At 41.5% G+C, this 18,553-nt stretch overlaps 1 protein-coding gene across 3 annotated transcripts in view; it reads left to right on the forward strand.

Moving 5' to 3' along the window:
- Nucleotides 1–972: 972 nt before the first annotated feature.
- The window catches only part of LOC139915234 (collagen alpha-1(XI) chain-like), an 87,743-nt gene continuing 70,162 nt past the window's right edge, over nt 973–18,553 (forward strand). For all 3 annotated transcript variants that reach the window (XM_071903766.2, XM_071903768.2, XM_071903767.2), the window contains exons 1-4: nt 973–1,247; nt 7,503–7,667; nt 11,045–11,258; nt 12,254–12,416. In XM_071903766.2, the coding sequence (XP_071759867.1) occupies nt 1,133–1,247; nt 7,503–7,667; nt 11,045–11,258; nt 12,254–12,416 (657 nt within the window). In that variant the 5' untranslated portion in view covers nt 973–1,132. The remainder of the gene's footprint in view (nt 1,248–7,502; nt 7,668–11,044; nt 11,259–12,253; nt 12,417–18,553) is intronic.

An 18,553-nucleotide genomic window follows, 5' to 3' on the forward strand; every position in this document is an offset into this window, starting at 1 on the left:
ATTGAATTTACCCACATCTGCAAATGAATGTACTCAGTCTTTACCTCATCATCCTGAATATGCACTGTGGAGTAAACATGGCTCTAATTGCTGTTTGTGTGATAACATACGTAAACGCAGACAAATTTTCCAAAATGTGGTTTGGGTTTGTGTGACAATCGCTGCCATTACACTGTCAGATCCGTCTTTCATCGTCACACTAAGGAAAACCAAATCAAGGGCAGGACTCTATAGCTACCACCTGTGCTTCCATTCTTTGTTCCAGTCATCTTTTACCATTAATTATTTTCAGGCCTCATGAGCCCTACTGTCCAAGAAAAATCTAAGGGCTCTTTGAGGAAACTCCTAGAATCTGGAAAACATTTCATTTTGGCCACTGAGGCTTTTATATTAGACATTAGCCAACGAAGAGGCGATTCAATCTCTCTTTTCACATTCTTAGGCATTCGGGAAATGTCTGAAATAACCGCTCCACCCCATCCACCACCTCATTTGCATTCAGTGACCCTCCTGCATCTCCCACTCCATCACCATTTTTAATCCAGATAATGATCATTTTCTTATTCATTTAAGATTTAAGATTTAAATTGAGAAAAAGGGACAATTTCCTTTATTTGCTGTAATAAATACCCTTATATTTTTGTAGTTAATCTAACATAACCAAGGACAGCATATTAAGGAGCTTCTAAACCACCGCACTGTCTTGTAATTAGGTTGCTGTGGCATGGGGCAGTGATGCTGCGCTTGATGCTGTTTAGACCTCTTGCAAAGCGAAGGGGGCGGGTCCTGAGACAACTTTCCCGACTGGTGATTTGATGAGCGGAGGATTTTCCAGTGTCAGTTTCCTGCAGTGGGTTCAGGTTCAGTGTTGCGCCGCTTGTCCAGCCTCCCGTCGGCGCGCAACACTCAGGGAACCGAATGGTTTGTGCTTTTTTTCAAGAGAGCCCTTTACCTTCAGTCTGAGAGCTGGGCTTAGGGGGAGCGGAGCACAAGGGCCCGGTTTGCCTTCAAGAAGCATCCTAGACTATTTTTTTCCCCCACATGGCTCAGTAGTACAAACACATCACATATCTTTGTGGATTGTGATTTGATTTAAAGTCGCCCGTTTTTTGTACAGCCGCGGGCGCTCACCATGGAGATGCAAAGGTGGTCCACCAGGTGGAAAACGAAAAGGTGGCTTTGGGATTCAACGCTAACCGCTGTGGTCACACTAACTTTATTTCTGCAAGCTGCCAATGTCAGAGCAGGTAAGAAGCTGCATGTTGCTGCGCCGCATCTACTGTAGCAACTCCCGGGCATCTTTGACAGCTTGAGGGCGTCCTTGCCATAGGCTGGCTATCAAGTGATGACACCGGGGAAGTAGTGGTGTAAACCCACCTGAACTCACTTTACCCACTTTTTTATTTGCTGAATAGAGATTATCCACCTTTTTAAGCTGACATAAGTCTTTATTACAGCATTTCATAGTATGCATCATGGTAAGTAGTAGGCTATCACACTGTCCTCCGAGGGAAAAAACACTACTTTTCTGAAAACTTATTGATTTTTGTTTATATTGGTGGTTGTTTGCCTTATGATCGCCGACTGGAGATCATAGTTTGCCCACAGTTTTTATTTACCAGTTCATAGCCGCATGACACCCAATCACACCGAGTCTGTACCATATGACCCCCTACCTGCATCCAAGTTTCCATCAGCAATTGGTTGACTGAAACTGAACGTTTATCCTGTAATGTTTGAAGCGCTCTACTATGCCACAATATTCCAGTATCTCATAATCTTGCGCTGTCTCGGAGTTTTGTTGAAAACCGTGAAACGATCAACGTAAATCTCGAAGTGTAGACCTTTTCAAGTTTAATGTGTTCAAAATCACGTTGGATAGAAAATGATAGAGTGTTTATCAGGCAGGGTTAGGGGGAAAGGGGGAAGCTGCCCTTCCTTTGGCCCCCTCTGTGTGTCCCTCTAGGTAAAAAAAACTGACGTCCAGGTGTGGTCAGCCGGGAGGAAAGGGCTCAGAGTGTGTGACTTGTGACGAGACCGAAATTAAACACAAGACAAATAGGCTACTCGTCGGTGCTCCGCTAAAATGTGCGTAAACACGATCAGCGGTGATGGAGCTGGTCGTTAGAGGTGAAGATACTGTCGTAATTTCACACTTTGCATCATAATCTCTGAAGCCAGTGTGCAGCACAACAACTTTCTCTGAGTTGTACTTGAAGTCGTTATGGTTTTACGCAGCGCTTTTACGCAGCACGTTTGGTGATATAATCAGTAGCCCACAGTTAAAACGTGGAAAGTATCCAAAAGATCCAACATTGAGTAATACTTGGATATTAAATGGATAAAAGGCATCCTTGGCTCAGTTTTTCTCTGATATATTGTTCTGAAAGGTTGGCTAAATCAAACCACAGACCTATAATCCATATTATACCTTACTGATATTGCAATCTGACAGCTGTCAACAGATCTTATATGCTGGCCTACTCTGGCCCAGTGACATATTTGTTTTGTTAGTTATGTGTTAGTTTATGTAAGACAACACAGTAGGCATACTATTGTAGATATAGTGATTCATTTTGGAGGTGAAGTACATATACTGGCCTAAAGGATCACCGTTTCTCCACACTATCCTGGTTCCCACTAAGTCCAAGAAGGGGCGTTGATGGAAAAAAGCTCTCTGGAGTATTTTCTCCACTTTAAAGCACATATGTAGGTCACATTAACTGCCTCTTTCTGTGCAGCGTATATGTTGCAAAGTAAGCTTTCTTTTGTCCATGAAGTCACAGAGACATCCATAGCTGTTTTAAGCAGTCAAGATCAATTTGTGTCAAGACTAATGTGGATTATGTTCCTTCTAAACCCAAGGAATGTTAACATCAGATCGGTTATTCAGCTGTTTTTCAACCACATCGACTTTTTTTTTTATAACAGAATCATGCTTTCAATCATACAAAAGTACTGAGAATGTGTTTTATTTTGCTGTGCCATGATTGCTCATCTTGTAAAGTGTTCATGAGAGACTGAAGATGCCATTGCAGGTCATTTGTGAAATCACTCCCAGGATGCACTGCGCCCTGTCTGGACATTTCCTGCCTTAAAACCCACCCCTTTCTTAACCCCCACTGCCAATTGTTTTTGAGTGTTGAAGTAGCCCTACAGTATTGTTACATCCAGAATTCATTCAACGCAGGGCAAATTGCAGAGAGCTACCAGAAATGAAAAGATCTTGAAAGCAAATACCACAGTGGCATGGCTTGCCCGTTGCCCATCTTTCTTCGCTCTGACTGATATTTAAACTAACCATAATTGCATGATGTGCTAGCAAACATTTACAGGCTTTCCAATGTACTGTAATTGCCGCTTATGCTGCCAACTTTCAGTAGATGGCAGTGACACGAAAAAGACCAGCAAGACATCCCAAGACGTTACTGCACAGCTCAAAGCCGCAGAGCCATGAAGTCAAAATGTCACGGATTTAAACGTTGATGGCGAGGCTAAACTTAAACATCAAACTGTAAAGCTCAGCACTGATGGTTGAGCTGTACAGTGGTATGCCGCAGATTTTGCCTATACAGATTGCATATTCAGAAACAGCTGAAAATCACATTGCATTGTATCATTAAGGCGCGAAGCTGCGTTGCTGACTTGGAAATGAGTTCTGTCTAATGGTTTTAACAGAGGTTTCACGTGTCAGTACGTGCTCCACTGCCTCAGAGAAAATGCGCCCCTCTGCCATGTTAGTAGCTTGTTAACATGGCAGATAGTATATCACAAGTCCTCGCCAGCAGTCAGCAAGACGTGTCATTGAAGACGTGTGAGATTGTCAGTTTACCCGTCTGACAAGCCTGCGGATAGCCTTGAACTGCTGCGGTGCCGTTAAGCAGCGGCCTGGTCCGACTCCGCGCTCTCTCTTGTGGTTTTCCAGCCTTATCATTAGGATATGGTCGATTCCCTGTAGGGGGTGGAAGGATGGGAGTCTTTATTCAAGATGTGTTGAGCACATAGTAATCTGGCTCTAGCTCCTAGGGCTGAAATGCTTTTAAAAGCGACGCACATGCACTCATTTGGGGTCTTTAATGGTTTTGGGTTATCGCCCTGTTTTTGAGCGCTTCTGTGAGGAGGCGGCTGGGGGAAGAAGGGGGTTGAGGAGTTGGGGGTGTGTGGTGGTGGTGGTGGTGGTGGTTGGGGGGGGGGGGGGGGGGGGGGGGGGGGAGTGGGGGGATGGAGGGGTTCCTGGCCAATTCAGCACATCTGGAATATATGAGGCCTTGAGGTATGCAGTAATGCAGAAAGGCATTCTGAAACTCACAAAGAGACCTTTAGTTCAAGCTTTTTTTTTTTTCTTTTTTCTTTTTTTTTTTCAAGTACCAGTAGCTCTGTACTTTGGGACAATATTCAGAAGAGCCACAGACTATTTTCCTTTTTATGAGGCATTTGGTGTGAGGTTTTAAAGCTGGCTTTTGGTACTTACCATTTGTATGTTATTCAGTCTGTGTTCTAGTGAATAGTCGGTCAGGACACTCATTGTAATCCACAGGACAAAATGGCCCCCGTCCCTGTCAAATTACTCTCTGTGCCATGTCAGTTGTCAAGCCTGTTTTTACTGTATCTGTCCCACAGTTTCAGCAGTAGATAAAAGTTGCTCTGGGGCTGAATTTTCTAGGAATGAAACGAAAACACATTGTGCCTTGCTTGATTTCCCAGTGGTGCTGCTCGCTTGACGCTAATGCTCTGGACAATTTGAATTCATGATGTGTGGCATCAGATGTGTGTTAATATCTGGACCCATGTCAGGATAAATTACTTCAGTCCTTTCCATCAATTTAGGAGCAGATCTGCACAACTTCAAATGAGGTAAAAACTTGAGACACGATCCCCGAGCATGTGGCTGAATCAAGAGAGTTTGATTCACCACCCAAACTGTTGTTTTTCTGGTCATTTGAGAGAGAGCTATAGGGATGGGGCCGTCTCAGTTTAGTCCCATGTGTGTTTTAGTTAGGGGGGGTAAAGGGAGTGGTGCCAGTGCCATAATGGGTTCAGCATGTGGACTTGTAGCTCCACCCATCAGACCCCCACCTGGTCACTGAGAGCGAACAGGAACCGCAGGATCAGCACTTCCTGGCTTCACTCGCCACATGACTTAAAAACTATAAAAATGTAAACAGAGATTTATTTTCGTGATAAAATTCCATTGGCCTTGACTATGGATGAATGTTAAAACTTTTTGAGGAGGACTGTTCAAAGATGTGGTAAAAAAAAAAATACCGTAGTGCACGTGGTATTTGTTGCATACAAAGAAAGAACATACAGTTGTTTCTGCCCTCTTCCCGGTGAGTTTTACACATATCTCTGTAATATAACATCTTCTTCTGATGACAAAATCACATTTGAGAGGAAAAAAAGATATTCCACTCTATTCCTTGAGATCCTTGAGATTTTAAGTGATATTCTCACCACCAGTGTATGTTTTTTCCTGTTTCATCTAGATATTGTATCTTGGCCAACTCTTCGTGGTTCATTAAATTTTTATGGAGTATTAAGAGGCAAACAAGGAGATGTAATGCAATGTGAACATCAAGAAAGGCTTCTTTTTGATCCCTTTAAACCGTTTTCCCACGATGTCTTGTTGTCAATATCAAACACATGAATCAAGCCTTTTATATGAAGGGAGATTTCATATTAAGCCTGTTCTCTGGTCTTTTCTTGAAGGCCTTATCTTCCCAGTGGGACTTTAAGCTGACCATTGAGACACTGTTTATTGTTACTGGGCCTTTGAAGAGGACGCATCCTGCCTCTTGACTCACTGAAAGACAAATGGGTGATGTGATGTCTGGACATTGTTATCTTGGTTTTTGCTGCTGTGGGTTTTCGCAATGGTTAAACAAGAAGCTTTTAGTACTCGGTCTGTAATTGCGCTGCGACTTGACTGCGTCTACGAGCAAAGATCTTACTCATTTCTCATCATATTTCCTTCATTAAACCCCCGCAATCCTGAAACATTCTTTCCTTATAAGGGTGAAATTGCATCTCTCCAGTTTGTAGATGTTTGGGTAATTTGTCAGCAGTCTAAGACATAGTAATGGTGAATTGGTCGCTATTGATGCTCCCTAAGATGTTGTTACTTAAGTATTTATAACAGCACATTAATATACTGCAGAGTTGTTATTACATCTATTGAATGATATGAAATTACAAGGCAGAAGATATGAGAACAGTTGTGGTCAGACAGTGTTTCATTTGTAATTTCTCAGGAATTTCTGCCAATATATTATCAGCAAATATATAAAAAAGATAAATTTAAAAAAAGATTAGTTATGGTTTTACACATATCTGCTTGTGTTTGCCCCTTATGTTTAAGTTTGGAATACATAACAGCCACCTCCACTCTTTTTTTTGTGACCTATCCCCAGATGTTCTGCATCCATTTACATTTACCGTTCCATCCATCACCACACCCATGATGACCTTTAAATTATTGGCTCCCTCTTCTATTTTTACAACAGCAAAGGTAGCCGCGGGCAGACGTGCATTAAACCAACAGTGACGTTAGGCTTTCTTAAATTCCCCATAATCACACTGTAAATGATTATGTGCCTCGGGGTATGGGAGAGATTCAGGGGCAAGAGAGAAAGGGAGAGTTGGAGAAGAGGAAGGAGAAGGGAGTGAGGAAAGAGACTGAGAGTGACGGGTAAGAGTATGAGTCTCAGGAATGCAGATAGAGTTAGAGAGAGAGCGAGAGAGAGAGAGAAATTGAGAAACAGTGTTTACGACACACACACTGCACTGCACAGTAGTTCACCCCTGAGTTCCAGCTCCATTGATAGAAAGGAGCTTAGTAGTGTTAAGCAGGCAGTAAAGCTGCCCCCCCTCTGCGCTCGCCTCACTCCAAAGACCCAGTGAGCGGCAGCAGTGGGTTTTATCATCCCTAGATGCTGGGGGTTTCGGGGGCGGGGGGGACAATTATGTCCACTGAATGGTTCCTAACATTTTTACTGCTCCTCTGCCAGGGTAGCTCATAAAAGAACAATTGGTTGAACTGACAGATTTGGCCACCAGTCACTGACCAGGCAAGGAGGGGTGTAATGGGTGTAAATGTTGATTTATCATCAAAATGCCAGGTCCTATTAGATTTTCCGTTAACTGCTGAGCTACACTTACAGCATACTGTAAAATAACACAACCAGCTTTTTTACTATGTACAGTAATACAGTATTAATAAAGCATTCTCTATATCCCAGGGGGACATACAGTACACATCATCATCGTGTTGTTGTGTGTCTGTATTATGTGTGTGTTGTATGTATTGTATATTTTGTGATATGGCTAGAGCGCATCTTAAACACTGTGTTAGGTGTTCATTTTCTCCTAGGGCGATCAATAAACACTTATACACTCAAAGTTCTGCTAGGAGCTTCATCCCCGAAATGGCATATTTGTTATATTTTGCTGCCCATGTGCTATCATTGGAGAATTTCATCAGTTGTTTGTCCTGCCTCCCTCAGCTGAACCAGTGGATGTACTCAAGGCGCTAGACTTCCAGAGTTCCCCTGAAGGAGTCCGGAAAACAACAGGCTTCTGCACAGTCCGCAGAGGATCCAAACCTGACGTAGCCTACCGAGTGGGGAAACAGGCCCAGATCAGCGCTCCGACCAAACAGCTCTTCCCAGGTAACCCTAATCCTTTGCACCCACATATTGCCAACATTTACATTGAAGCTGCACTAGGCACCTTTGCACGTTGGCCGCTCCAAATGGCAGCGAGAAGAAAACAGTTTGAAAATCGAACTTCAATATCCAGAAACCATGTAAGGTAATGCCAGTAAACGCTCATGTTTACAACTGAGTCGGTCTGTGATCTCTTGATCCCAAAAGATACCAAAGGGACGAGAGAGGCAAAAGATGTAACATTGGTGAGTCCAGCTTTCTCTGGACAAAGGAGGAGACAGTTGGTATTTCATTCTAAAGTTTTAATTTGTCACTTCCTGTGGGTGGAGAAGTGTACATACAGTATCTGACACCACAGTTTCAACTGGGTAAATATATGGAGAATATATGGGGTCTCAGTTAACGAGGATGGGAAACTCTTCTCTGCTGCAGCGTCACTTTGTGATTTAGGCTGATAAGATGGGTGTGTTTTTGCATCAAAATCTTGCATAGTGCTGTAAGACATGAAGAGTTTAATTCTAAAATGAGATACCCATCCTTTGAAAAATGTGGTACCTACTCTGACAAATAATTGTTAGGATGAAGATGAAACTCATTGATGTTACTGAGGCTACTCGCTATCCAGAGCCCCTTAATAGCAAAATAGAAACATTTTAAAGATGAAATCATTTATGTTGTTTTTAATTAAACCCTTCATATATTACAAAAAACACCCATCTTCGAAAATGGTAGATTTTTATGAATGAAGAAAATAATTCTTAAAGACGCCCATGTATGTAATGGGGTTTTAAAAGGTTCCAAGAGACTCACTCAGCACTTTCTGTAAATGACCGTTTCAATTTAAGTAAGAAGAAAAACACCAAATTTCAGTTATGTGATATTTGTGGAAAACCCAGAATTTATTACAATGGATCAATGGAAGGAAGATTGTTTATGACATTTTGTGGAGTGATCTTGTCAAAAAAAGTGACTTTCCTCAACTTTGATTGCTGGCAGCTTTGAGTACGCTGTATTTGGCTGATGTAGAGAAATCTAGCTGGGTTTTCATCTTGAATGCACATTGTCTGACTCACATCTTTACAGAGTCTGATGCCCAGCTGTTTGTGAGAAATAAACCCATATTTATTGTTTTAGGAGAGAGTCCACTCAGACAAACAAAATGCTGATAATGTAACCAGTGGATCGGCTACTGTTGTAAACTGCTTACTACTCATCAGCTAATCCAAAGATTTAATAATAAACTTTAGAGGACAGGAAATCTGTCATTACTCATGGCTGTAGAAAAGTATTGAGCTCAGTGTTGCCAGCTCTTTTCCAAGAAAAAAATTGCTAGAAGTCGCCTGGATGACGTCAAGCACTAATTTGCATATCAACATATATATACAGTCCCTGCTCTTAGTGGAGGGAGGGGCTGCACTGTAGTGCACTGTGTAGGAGAAGCACTGTGATCGTCAGACTTCTGTGGTTTAGAGAAATAAGTAGAGCAAATCTGCATCAGCCGTGCCAATTTGTCGCCAAATACTTTAGGATTCAACACATTAACATTGTTCCCCATGGTCGGAAAAAGTCGCTATTCACTAGTCGCTTTTGAGAAATAATGTCGGCACAGCGGTCTGAAAAGTCACTAAATCTAATGACAAAGTCGCCCATTTGGGCTATTTGTCAATGTCTAATCCTTGCCATGTGCTTGGTTTCCATGCTGGAATATGGAACATGCTGTATTTAAAATAATAATATATATATTATATAATTAATTATAATACAATATAGAACAATAAAACGTAATATCCATTGGAGGCCTGTTAACTCTTTATTGCTAGAGCACACTGTTGATAGAGCCCCTATTTGCTTTCTTAACCCATATTGGCAAATACTGTATACAAATTTATTGGGAACTGAGTGTTGTTAAATAAATTCTCCCAGTCTGTGTGTGCTGGGCTGCTTCCAAATTGGCTGGATTGCAAAGGAAAAAAAACAACGTACAAAATAGTGTGACATATTAGTAAAAATATTACTGTGATTTTTGGCTGAAAATAATTGCCTTACGGTTTTAGGAATGGAAATTTGAAGGATATGATTGAGCTAGAGGGGCGAGGTGTTGGAGATGCCATGGAAACAAAGTGTCCTCAGTCAGAATAATTTGACTTTTATTTGATCAGCAATAGCCTGTTCTTTTTTTCACTGAACTGAGCTCTATTATGGTTAAAGAATGACATTTGAGTTGTCTTATTTACTGGCCTTGTAAAATTAATGTGGCTACAACATCACTCTCTGCTCTTTTCAGGACATGCCAACTTCTGTTTCAGCTTACGTAATTAAGAGTAGTCAGGTCCAATTGTCTAGACTTGTGTGTTTTATGTGAAAAGAGAAAGTTTAGGACTTTGTACACATGCAATTATTCAATTTACTCATTAGAATACAATCACACTTGTAATGACATCTGCAGTAGATTAAAGGCATGAGGTGAGCTGCAGCTTTCATGAACACACAATGCCTTGCATTAGAACTGGCTGCTGTACATTTAATACAGATGGTTCATTCAGCACAGATAACAACACTCCCTTCAGAATTATAAAACTTCATTACTTCATTAGTTAGGCTAGGAATCATAAGCTATTTGGCACCAGCCTTAAGCTTAGAGAAGCAGGCTTGTGACTCGGAGGTAAGGTTTGAATCTCCAGACCAACGTGGAAAATCTGGGCAGGGAAGTGACTTTTTTCCAAATGTTCTGGGAGATGAAGAAAACATTCTCTCCTCTGCCAACAACCATTGTCAAACGGCTCTTGACTGAGGGATGTAACTCCCAACTGCTTCACTGGAGCTGTTCAGTGACCAACAGTAGAAACTAGTGGTTATACTGGCCAGTTCCCATGTGTGAAAGTATGTAACTGTATGGATGTGAAGCAGGGTATTGCTGGAAAAAGTCAAGCATCCACAACAACAACAACAACAACATCTTGTAACTGTACTGTACATTGGTCCTTAATAACAAACCAATAGGGATGGGGCGATATATCGAAAGTCAATATAACGCAATACAAAAATATGACAATCCGTACCGTGGGGCAGAAAGATGAATTGTGTGTGCTTTATTCTCTGTAGCAATCACAAATGAGACGGCTTGTTCAACACAATTTCACGAGCTCTCCATACAAATTATACTATTTGCACTTTGTAATGACATTTTTAAGTTGTTGTTTACATTCTAGCGAGCCAATTGCTAGAAAGATTTGTGGCGCAGAAATGAACAGAATGCTGCACAGTTTTTACTTTTGTCACTGAACTTTTATTTATTACATTGTATTGTGGATGTATCAAATCCTCCAAATCCGATCCTTGCAATCCAACCGACTTTTCCCGCTGTCTGTGTCTCCCTCCAGGGGGAGTTTTCCCTGAGGATTTCTCCATCCTGTTTACCATCAAGCCCAAGGCTGGCCTCCAGTCCTTCCTGCTGTCTGTGTACAACCAGCAGGGCATCCAGCAGCTGGGCGTGGAGGTGGGCCGCGCCCCCGTCTTCCTGTACGAGGACCAGCATGGCAAGCCTGCCCCCGAGGAGTACCCCCTGTTCCGCTCCGTCAACCTCGCTGACGGCAAGTAAGTGACTGACTGGTCCATCGGAGGCCGTAAACACGTTGGTGCTCAGATGCGGGCGGTCGGTTTTGCCTCCTCTGCATCTTTGGTTGTCTGTGTGTGCTGCTATCTCACTGTGCAGCCAGATTAACTCATTTTCTCTGCTGAATGCTAATTTCTGAAGTTTGTTGTGAAGCTTGTAGGATTGGCTCAAGATCTAAGCTGCACATTTTAACGATTATCTTGAACAATTTACCGTGATTTATAGGTTATACTTCATGCTAAACAAACAAAACAATTCTACTTAGCTTATTTTCTCATGCGCTCAGAAATGTACTTAGTGCCTCTAGCCTAGCAAACTGACACATAGCACTGATGATTTATTATCATCATGTTGTTCAGTCATTAATACCATATGGAGCAAGTCAGACAGTAATGGCAAATCGATTATTGGCAACAGTTTGATGACAGTCTTTTCTTTCCCAGATTATTTACAGCAATGGGATACTGATGTGCAGTAATGGGCTGGATCTTCATAAATCACATAGCTGTCCAATGAAGTTAATATGATTTTTTTTTTGAAGTTGCCTCATCCATTTGAACAAATGTAAACAGAAATGTCTCGAAATGACTCCATGTGGGATTGTATCTCTGTAATTAATTAAGAAAGAAAACATTATATGTGTATATGTGCAGTAAAGACACTCCTGGTTGTTCCCAATATATTCAATTTGTACTCGGGATTTACCTGAGTATAAGTACAATCACAATATTCTCTCTCCAGAGGCCTCATTTAAAATACAGAGTTTTCGTACTTGTGACCAAACCCAAGCCAAGGCTGTGATTTGTGAAAATCATGAGGTTTTCTATGACATTCTTTGATAAATCACAAACCTAAGCAATTTCCCTTTATACTCCAAGGTATGAAAGCCACTATATAGACATATTATTCTTTTTTTTTTTAAAGAATGAGAAGAACACTGTTTGTCTTACTGACGTCCTGCTTTGCTCTTGTCCAGATGGCATCGTGTAGCCATCAGCGTGGAGAAGAAGAGCGTCACCATCATTGTGGACTGTAAGAAGAAGGTGATCAGGCCGCTCGGCAGAAGCGACCAGGCCGTCATCAACACAGAAGGCATCACTGTCTTTGGCACCAGAATCCTGGATGAGGAAGTCTTTGAGGTAAGGCGGCCATGTTGAGTTCCTTCTCCTCTGGTTTGGGGTGACAGCGTTGTGAATTAGTTTCATGCTTTACTCGGTCAAATCACTGCAGAAGTCTCCCTGTATTACTAATGGATAGATCTTTGTCTTAACTTTTAGTGTGTAGAAGAGGACTTTTGCATGTGGTATCCATATAAAAGTAAGAGTCTGGGAAGTGTAAAAAGATACAGTGCGATGCATCTCTCACATCGTTTGAAAGTCATAAAAGAAAGAAGGCTTAAATATGTCTCCATCATTTACACAGGAGTGTCTTTCTCAGTGTATTCAAGTTCTTTCTCCGCTGGGTTGAAGTAATAATGTTACTGTGATTGAGTTTCATCCTTTGCTCAGTCATAAGCTGCTGTGCTCGGATCAGCTGGGCGCCTGAGATTTATCTTACCTGGATAAATATGGATGTAATTGGAAGCATATGGTGGGTCGAAATCTCAATGAGTTTCATTTAGCATTGTTAAAAGCAACAATTCGAGTGTCTAATGTTTAATGTCCAAATGCCTAAAGGCTAGACATTTTATTCGCCTTTCATTAGATTTGTTCATAAATGGTAATTTTTTATGGACCTGAACAACAATATTGGCTTTGTATGCTTGGCCAGAGACATGGGCGAAGTCTGTGGAAAGGCTTCTTGTGCACTGAGTACTTCAAATTGCTCTTTTTTCCTCAACAGTGGTTGGATTTGTTTGAATGGTGGACATAATAAAGGAAAATCCAGACTGATTTCTAATAGGCTTCAGTTGTTCATATTGTACATTGTTTGGGATGCATGAACGGTGCCTCTATCTGTTAGGCGATTTCATTTTATTCCCTCAATAACCCTGACTATCAGGGATTCACAGCTAAGTGTGGGGTTACTCAGTGGAGACGGCCATTGCGTTATGACATGGGGATCGAAGCTACCAGTTTTAGTGCAGGTAGCGTTGAGCTCAGTGGAAAATGTGAGCTGCATGCTAAAAGACAATAGCCTCTCTTTGATGTCTGCATGTGGAATGCTTGCTAAGTAGAACAGCCTGCTAAATGCATGCCTCCAGGTCAAAGATGACTTTTAACAGAGGAGCCACTTGAAAATGGGATCCCTCTCTTCTCCGCTGCTAGGTCTCTTTGACAAGCAGATCTTAATGCTAGATAATGACGCTAAACCATGTGGACAAGGCAAGGCGAGGTCACCATAAGGACAGTCCGGTACTCCTTATTTTTCCAAATTTTTGTGAGCAATTAATTTTTCACGCTATTATGAGAATCTAGTGATTACAATTCATTTAGACATACAGCTGTTGTCCAGCATGACTTACAATGAGCGCAGCTGTAGAAAGTAGATTTTTTTCTAAATATTTTAGATGACCAATATTAACCAACAGTAAGGAGTGAAAGGGTCAGAGCCACAGTGCCTTGACAATAGGTGCAACAAAATATTTGCATGGCCCTAGAATTATGAACGAGACGTGTTAGGAAAGGAATGAAGAGCTGAGGAGTGAGGGTTGAAAGGACTTTTTCAGTGGTAGCATAGCACTTTCACCAAGGATATTTTTAATGCTGGTCTAAGGCCAGCATCTGGCTTTTGTGGGTGTTCTTTGTTTGAACATATATTAAACTAAATGGAGTTGAATTACAGAGCAATTTGTTCTCTTCTCTTTTTAGAAACCTGGAGAAGAGAAAATGATTTTGTTTGTCCCAAGGGTAGAGGCTGTTCGCACGTTGGAAGGTGGTTTTAATCAGGCTATCACCCACTAGCAATGCTGTGGTGGCCCAAGCAGAAAGTATGCAGCCATTTCTTACACTGTAATTATTTCCAGTTCAATTTTAATGGCTTTGGTTTGTTGATTGCAAACTGGCTGTTTGTAAGCAAGCTGCACACTAATGACAAAAACTCTTAGTGTCCAGGAGTAACTGTCTTAGGTAATTATATTCCTTGGGATGAAACGGGTTTGCTAAATTAGATTTACCATGTCTTTGGTTCAGAGTGTGCTTAAAGGATCATACTTGGGCTTTCATTCTACAGCTGTATTTGCAAACAATCAGTATACCTTGGAGGCTATACATGATTTTGGTGGCTACATTATCTATATAGCAAACACATTTTGATAATTTGAAGCATGTTTGGTATCAGGTTATTGTGGCCAGTTTGCCAAACGTCCTATGTATATATATTCTGTAGATGCAACTAAAATCATGGCTTAAATCTAACATTTATAACTCCTTGTGATTCTTAGGATTATTATTATTGAAGACAGTTGCATTTTATTAGAGCCACATTGCATGCATTTGACACACACCATATTCATTGTATCCTTATTTAATACAAAAATAATTTTGTTTTGTCCTTGAGAACGTTGGACCTACTCCATTTTTATATAATCCAATCTTTTTGATTATCAAAAGTCATAGACGGTTCATAGAAGTTGAAGACTCTCCTGTGAAGAGTCCCACCTCCCCTGTGAGGTTTGGCTCGGTGTTGCTGGAAAATGATGCTCTGCTCTGATATCAGGATCAACAGTGGAAGATGCTCTGATAAATTGGAATAACATATTTTTTTGGTCACAATGTGACTGGACATCTTGTTATTCCTATACTCAAATACTGATAGTATTTGTAAGTAATAGTACTAATAGAACAGGTAGATTCAGCCAAGCAATCTGATTGGTCAAAGATACTTTCCATCTGTGTTGATAATTCCAGCAATGCAGTGGATATCACCTAATAGTCAGTGCATACAGTAACTACTTAACAGGCTACTTTGTAGCAAAGTAGTTGAGCAAACCTGATGAATGGAGGCTTTCCAGTTCAAACTGGCCTGATTGGAAGGATTTTAGTGATTGTTTAATGAGGAGAGCCAATCAGAACCAGGTCCAGTTGTGATGCGTTGATTGGAGTTTGTCTGAAACTGCCTGGAAAAAAGGGTGGATTTGTGGAAATGCAATAACTTTAAATCCAACCACTCAAACAAAATGTCTTCATTAAACATCTTTAATATGTATAGAAATAGAGGAAAGTATGAATTCCGATAACATGGGACCTTTAAACAGAAGAAATAGGTAACCATAGACTCAGTGCAGAACATTGGAAAACTGATCCGCCAGGAAGCAAAACTAGAGTCGTTTGGCCTGTCTGCCCTTGACTCATCAGTAGATTTATTATTTACAGTTATGATAAACTATCTGAGACATAGTGGATAAAGAAATCGTAGTTGTTTAGCATGGCAAGCTTGAGCTTCAGAACTGTGGAAGCCTTCCCTAGTCTCATTACTGAGGTTGGCTGTGAGCTTTCTCACTAAAACTCCTCCGAGCTGCGAGCATATGGCTACCTTACTGCAGTAGATTGCATAAGCAGGTGTCAAAGCTGGAAGCAGAAGGAAGAGTGAAGGCTAGGGGAAAATATGATCAGTGTGCTTAGTCTTGGCTCAAGCTACACAGCTGTTTAAGAGATATGCTCACTGACCGGGCCTCCAAATGCCTTTTTTCTTTTCTTCTCCTTTTTCTTCTTTTAAATAAAAGCCACAAGATATGTGAACTGAAATCATCTGCCCCTCTCATTTTTATGTAAATGCTGTGGGGATCTTTGTGTACGTGGCTGCATATATTTCAGCATGTACTGTATGTGTTTGTATGTGCATGCTGTGCACACATCTGCAGGCGCGCATGCATGTATGCAAGCGTGTTTGTGTGTGTGTGTGAGAGAGAGAGAGAGAGCGAGAGAAAGTGAGAGAGAGCAAGAGTGAGAGAGGCGAAGATAGTTTGTTTATGTGTCTGTCATTACTGCAGACTAGACCATTCCAAACGTTGTCCCTCAAGCAGGACAGTATTTGGCAGTGGAATCTAACAAGCCTCTGATGGGCTCTAAGCCTTGAAGTGAATCATTGTTTATGGTTGAGTTGGCAGGACGAGAGATGGCTCGACTGTTCCTCATCTGCCTCAGTCACTTTTCACCCTCAAGTACCCGTCACAAAATGTTTTGGTTATGGCTGTTTAATGGGAATATAGTAATTAGTTCATAGTCGTATGAGTGTTACTGTAACTGAGAAAGTGTTTGCTGCATGTTTGACATTTTCAACACTCCTTTTTTCTTGCCTTAGTTCCTCATGGATATTTTTTTTCCGATTTTTTTCCCATTCCCTTTCTCTTATGATATGTATACCATATGTATTTGACGTCAGTGAACTGGCAAATATTTTGCTCACCCCTCTATCACGCAATTAAATGATTGAGCAACGTGCCGCACTGAATGAGACCTTTCAAAACTTCCTGGTATCGTGTCTGTGGCCCCCTTCCCCTGTACAGCGTGGAGGAGAAGACCCCCTGCGGATCCGCGGAACTTAAAAGACCGACTATTCATTTCTCCAAAGATCTTGCAGCACCTACTTAGCCAGTCCACTTTCTCTAAATTTCTAAATTGTAGCTGCATCGAACCCCCTTATCCCTCGTGCCTTGACCAAACATACCATCCTCGCTAACAGGTCCCAGCAGAGCCGTGAAGTAATGGGGCCAAGCTGTGTGGCGCTTCTTACAAACTGCTGTCGATGGAAAATAGAGGACTGAGGAAGAAGAGAGGGAGAGGTGAAAAAAGGGAGGGCAAACAAGCAGGCAGATGGTTCAAACAGTTCGACAGTTTTGTGTGCTACTGTCGGGAAAAAGGCATTAATATTCGATGGGTGCAAGACATTTGTCTGCCCCCAGTGCTTGAAAAGAAACTTTATCCCATGCGCTGACCACAAAGGCTGCATTTGATGAAAGCTGGGAGAAATCTGGATAGAATTATACATTTTTCCTTTTCTCTGCTTCTTGGTTAATTGTTGTCCTTGTATAGTTTTGGAATTTCATCTGTCTATTTGTTCTTTCGGTGATGATGTGTTCCCCCCCCAGAGTTTGGACAAGCAGGCCTTTTAGATGATAAGCGTGTCAAGTTTGTGGAGAGTTGGACACAAGAAATAAACAAACTAAAGAAAACATATTGCTACACCGTTACAAATGTTGCAAATGTTTCAGGTGCTGGGCAGACAAAAGTGTTGCACAGTATACATTTTAAAAGTGAAAATATCTGCCACTCATGACGAATAATGGAGAGTAACGCCTCTGGAGCTGTTGATATGCGTCCCTCTGGCCCATGATGCATTGGGAGGTTCAGTGTCACAGGCAGGTTGCAGTGACAGCTTAACATACACTGAACATTGTAACTACTGAAGGTAGAGGGAGAGACAGGTTACCAGCAGGAGCCCACTTTAGTTCAGCCTTTGTTGTGATTGGTGTGTCAGGGAACATTAAGACCCACAAAGCCACAGTAGGCAAGATTTTTATGTAAAAACACATGTAAAAATTGGTCTTATTACAGTAGCTTAAATCTCACAGTGGGGCTGCAATAAAGAGCGTTCCATTCTCCCCAGTCTCTCCTTCACTGTTTTTGCCCAAATTAAATTCTGGTGTCCGGTATGCTCCTAGACAGCAGCGGGTGAGCGCTCTGTCCAGAGAAAGCTGGACTCACCAATATTAGATCTTTTACCTCTCTCGTCTCTTTGGTGTCCTTTGGTATAAAGCATCACAGACCGGCCGGGCTGGTAAACATCAGTGTGCTGTGTGCAGGTTACTGATGGCATGTTACATGATTTCTGGGTATTGAAGTTCAGTTTTCAAATGGTTTTCTTCGCGCTGTTCTTTGGAGCAGCCAACATGCGAAGTGCAGCTCTGAGTTTACTTGCATCCTACTACTGTATGTAAGCTTTGTGTTAAATTATTAGCAATAGACAATTATTTTTTTTAAAGACAAATGTTTAGAGGCAGATGTTTAAAGACATTGTTTTCCAACTTAGAAAATAGAAATTGATCACACAAATACATCATTTGTGATTGTGATTGTGGGGCCCTGGTTTGTTAAGCTTCCACATGTATTCATTTGTGCTTTTGTGGGTCAGGCTGCAGATGCCTTGGGCATATTTCCAAATGTGTGTTCCAGGTGCATTAATATCCACCAGCTGTTCCTAAAGGCAAACTGACCTGTACCCCGGCTATAACTGCACCTGGACACAGACAATAATCTTTCAACCATGTAATTACATACTTACATGTTGTTGTGCATGCACTGGTAGAAAATGTGTAGCACTTGTGTACAATGGAGAG

This window comes from Centroberyx gerrardi, chromosome 13 (genome assembly GCF_048128805.1).
Source record: "Centroberyx gerrardi isolate f3 chromosome 13, fCenGer3.hap1.cur.20231027, whole genome shotgun sequence".
Lineage (NCBI taxonomy): Eukaryota > Metazoa > Chordata > Actinopteri > Beryciformes > Berycidae > Centroberyx > Centroberyx gerrardi.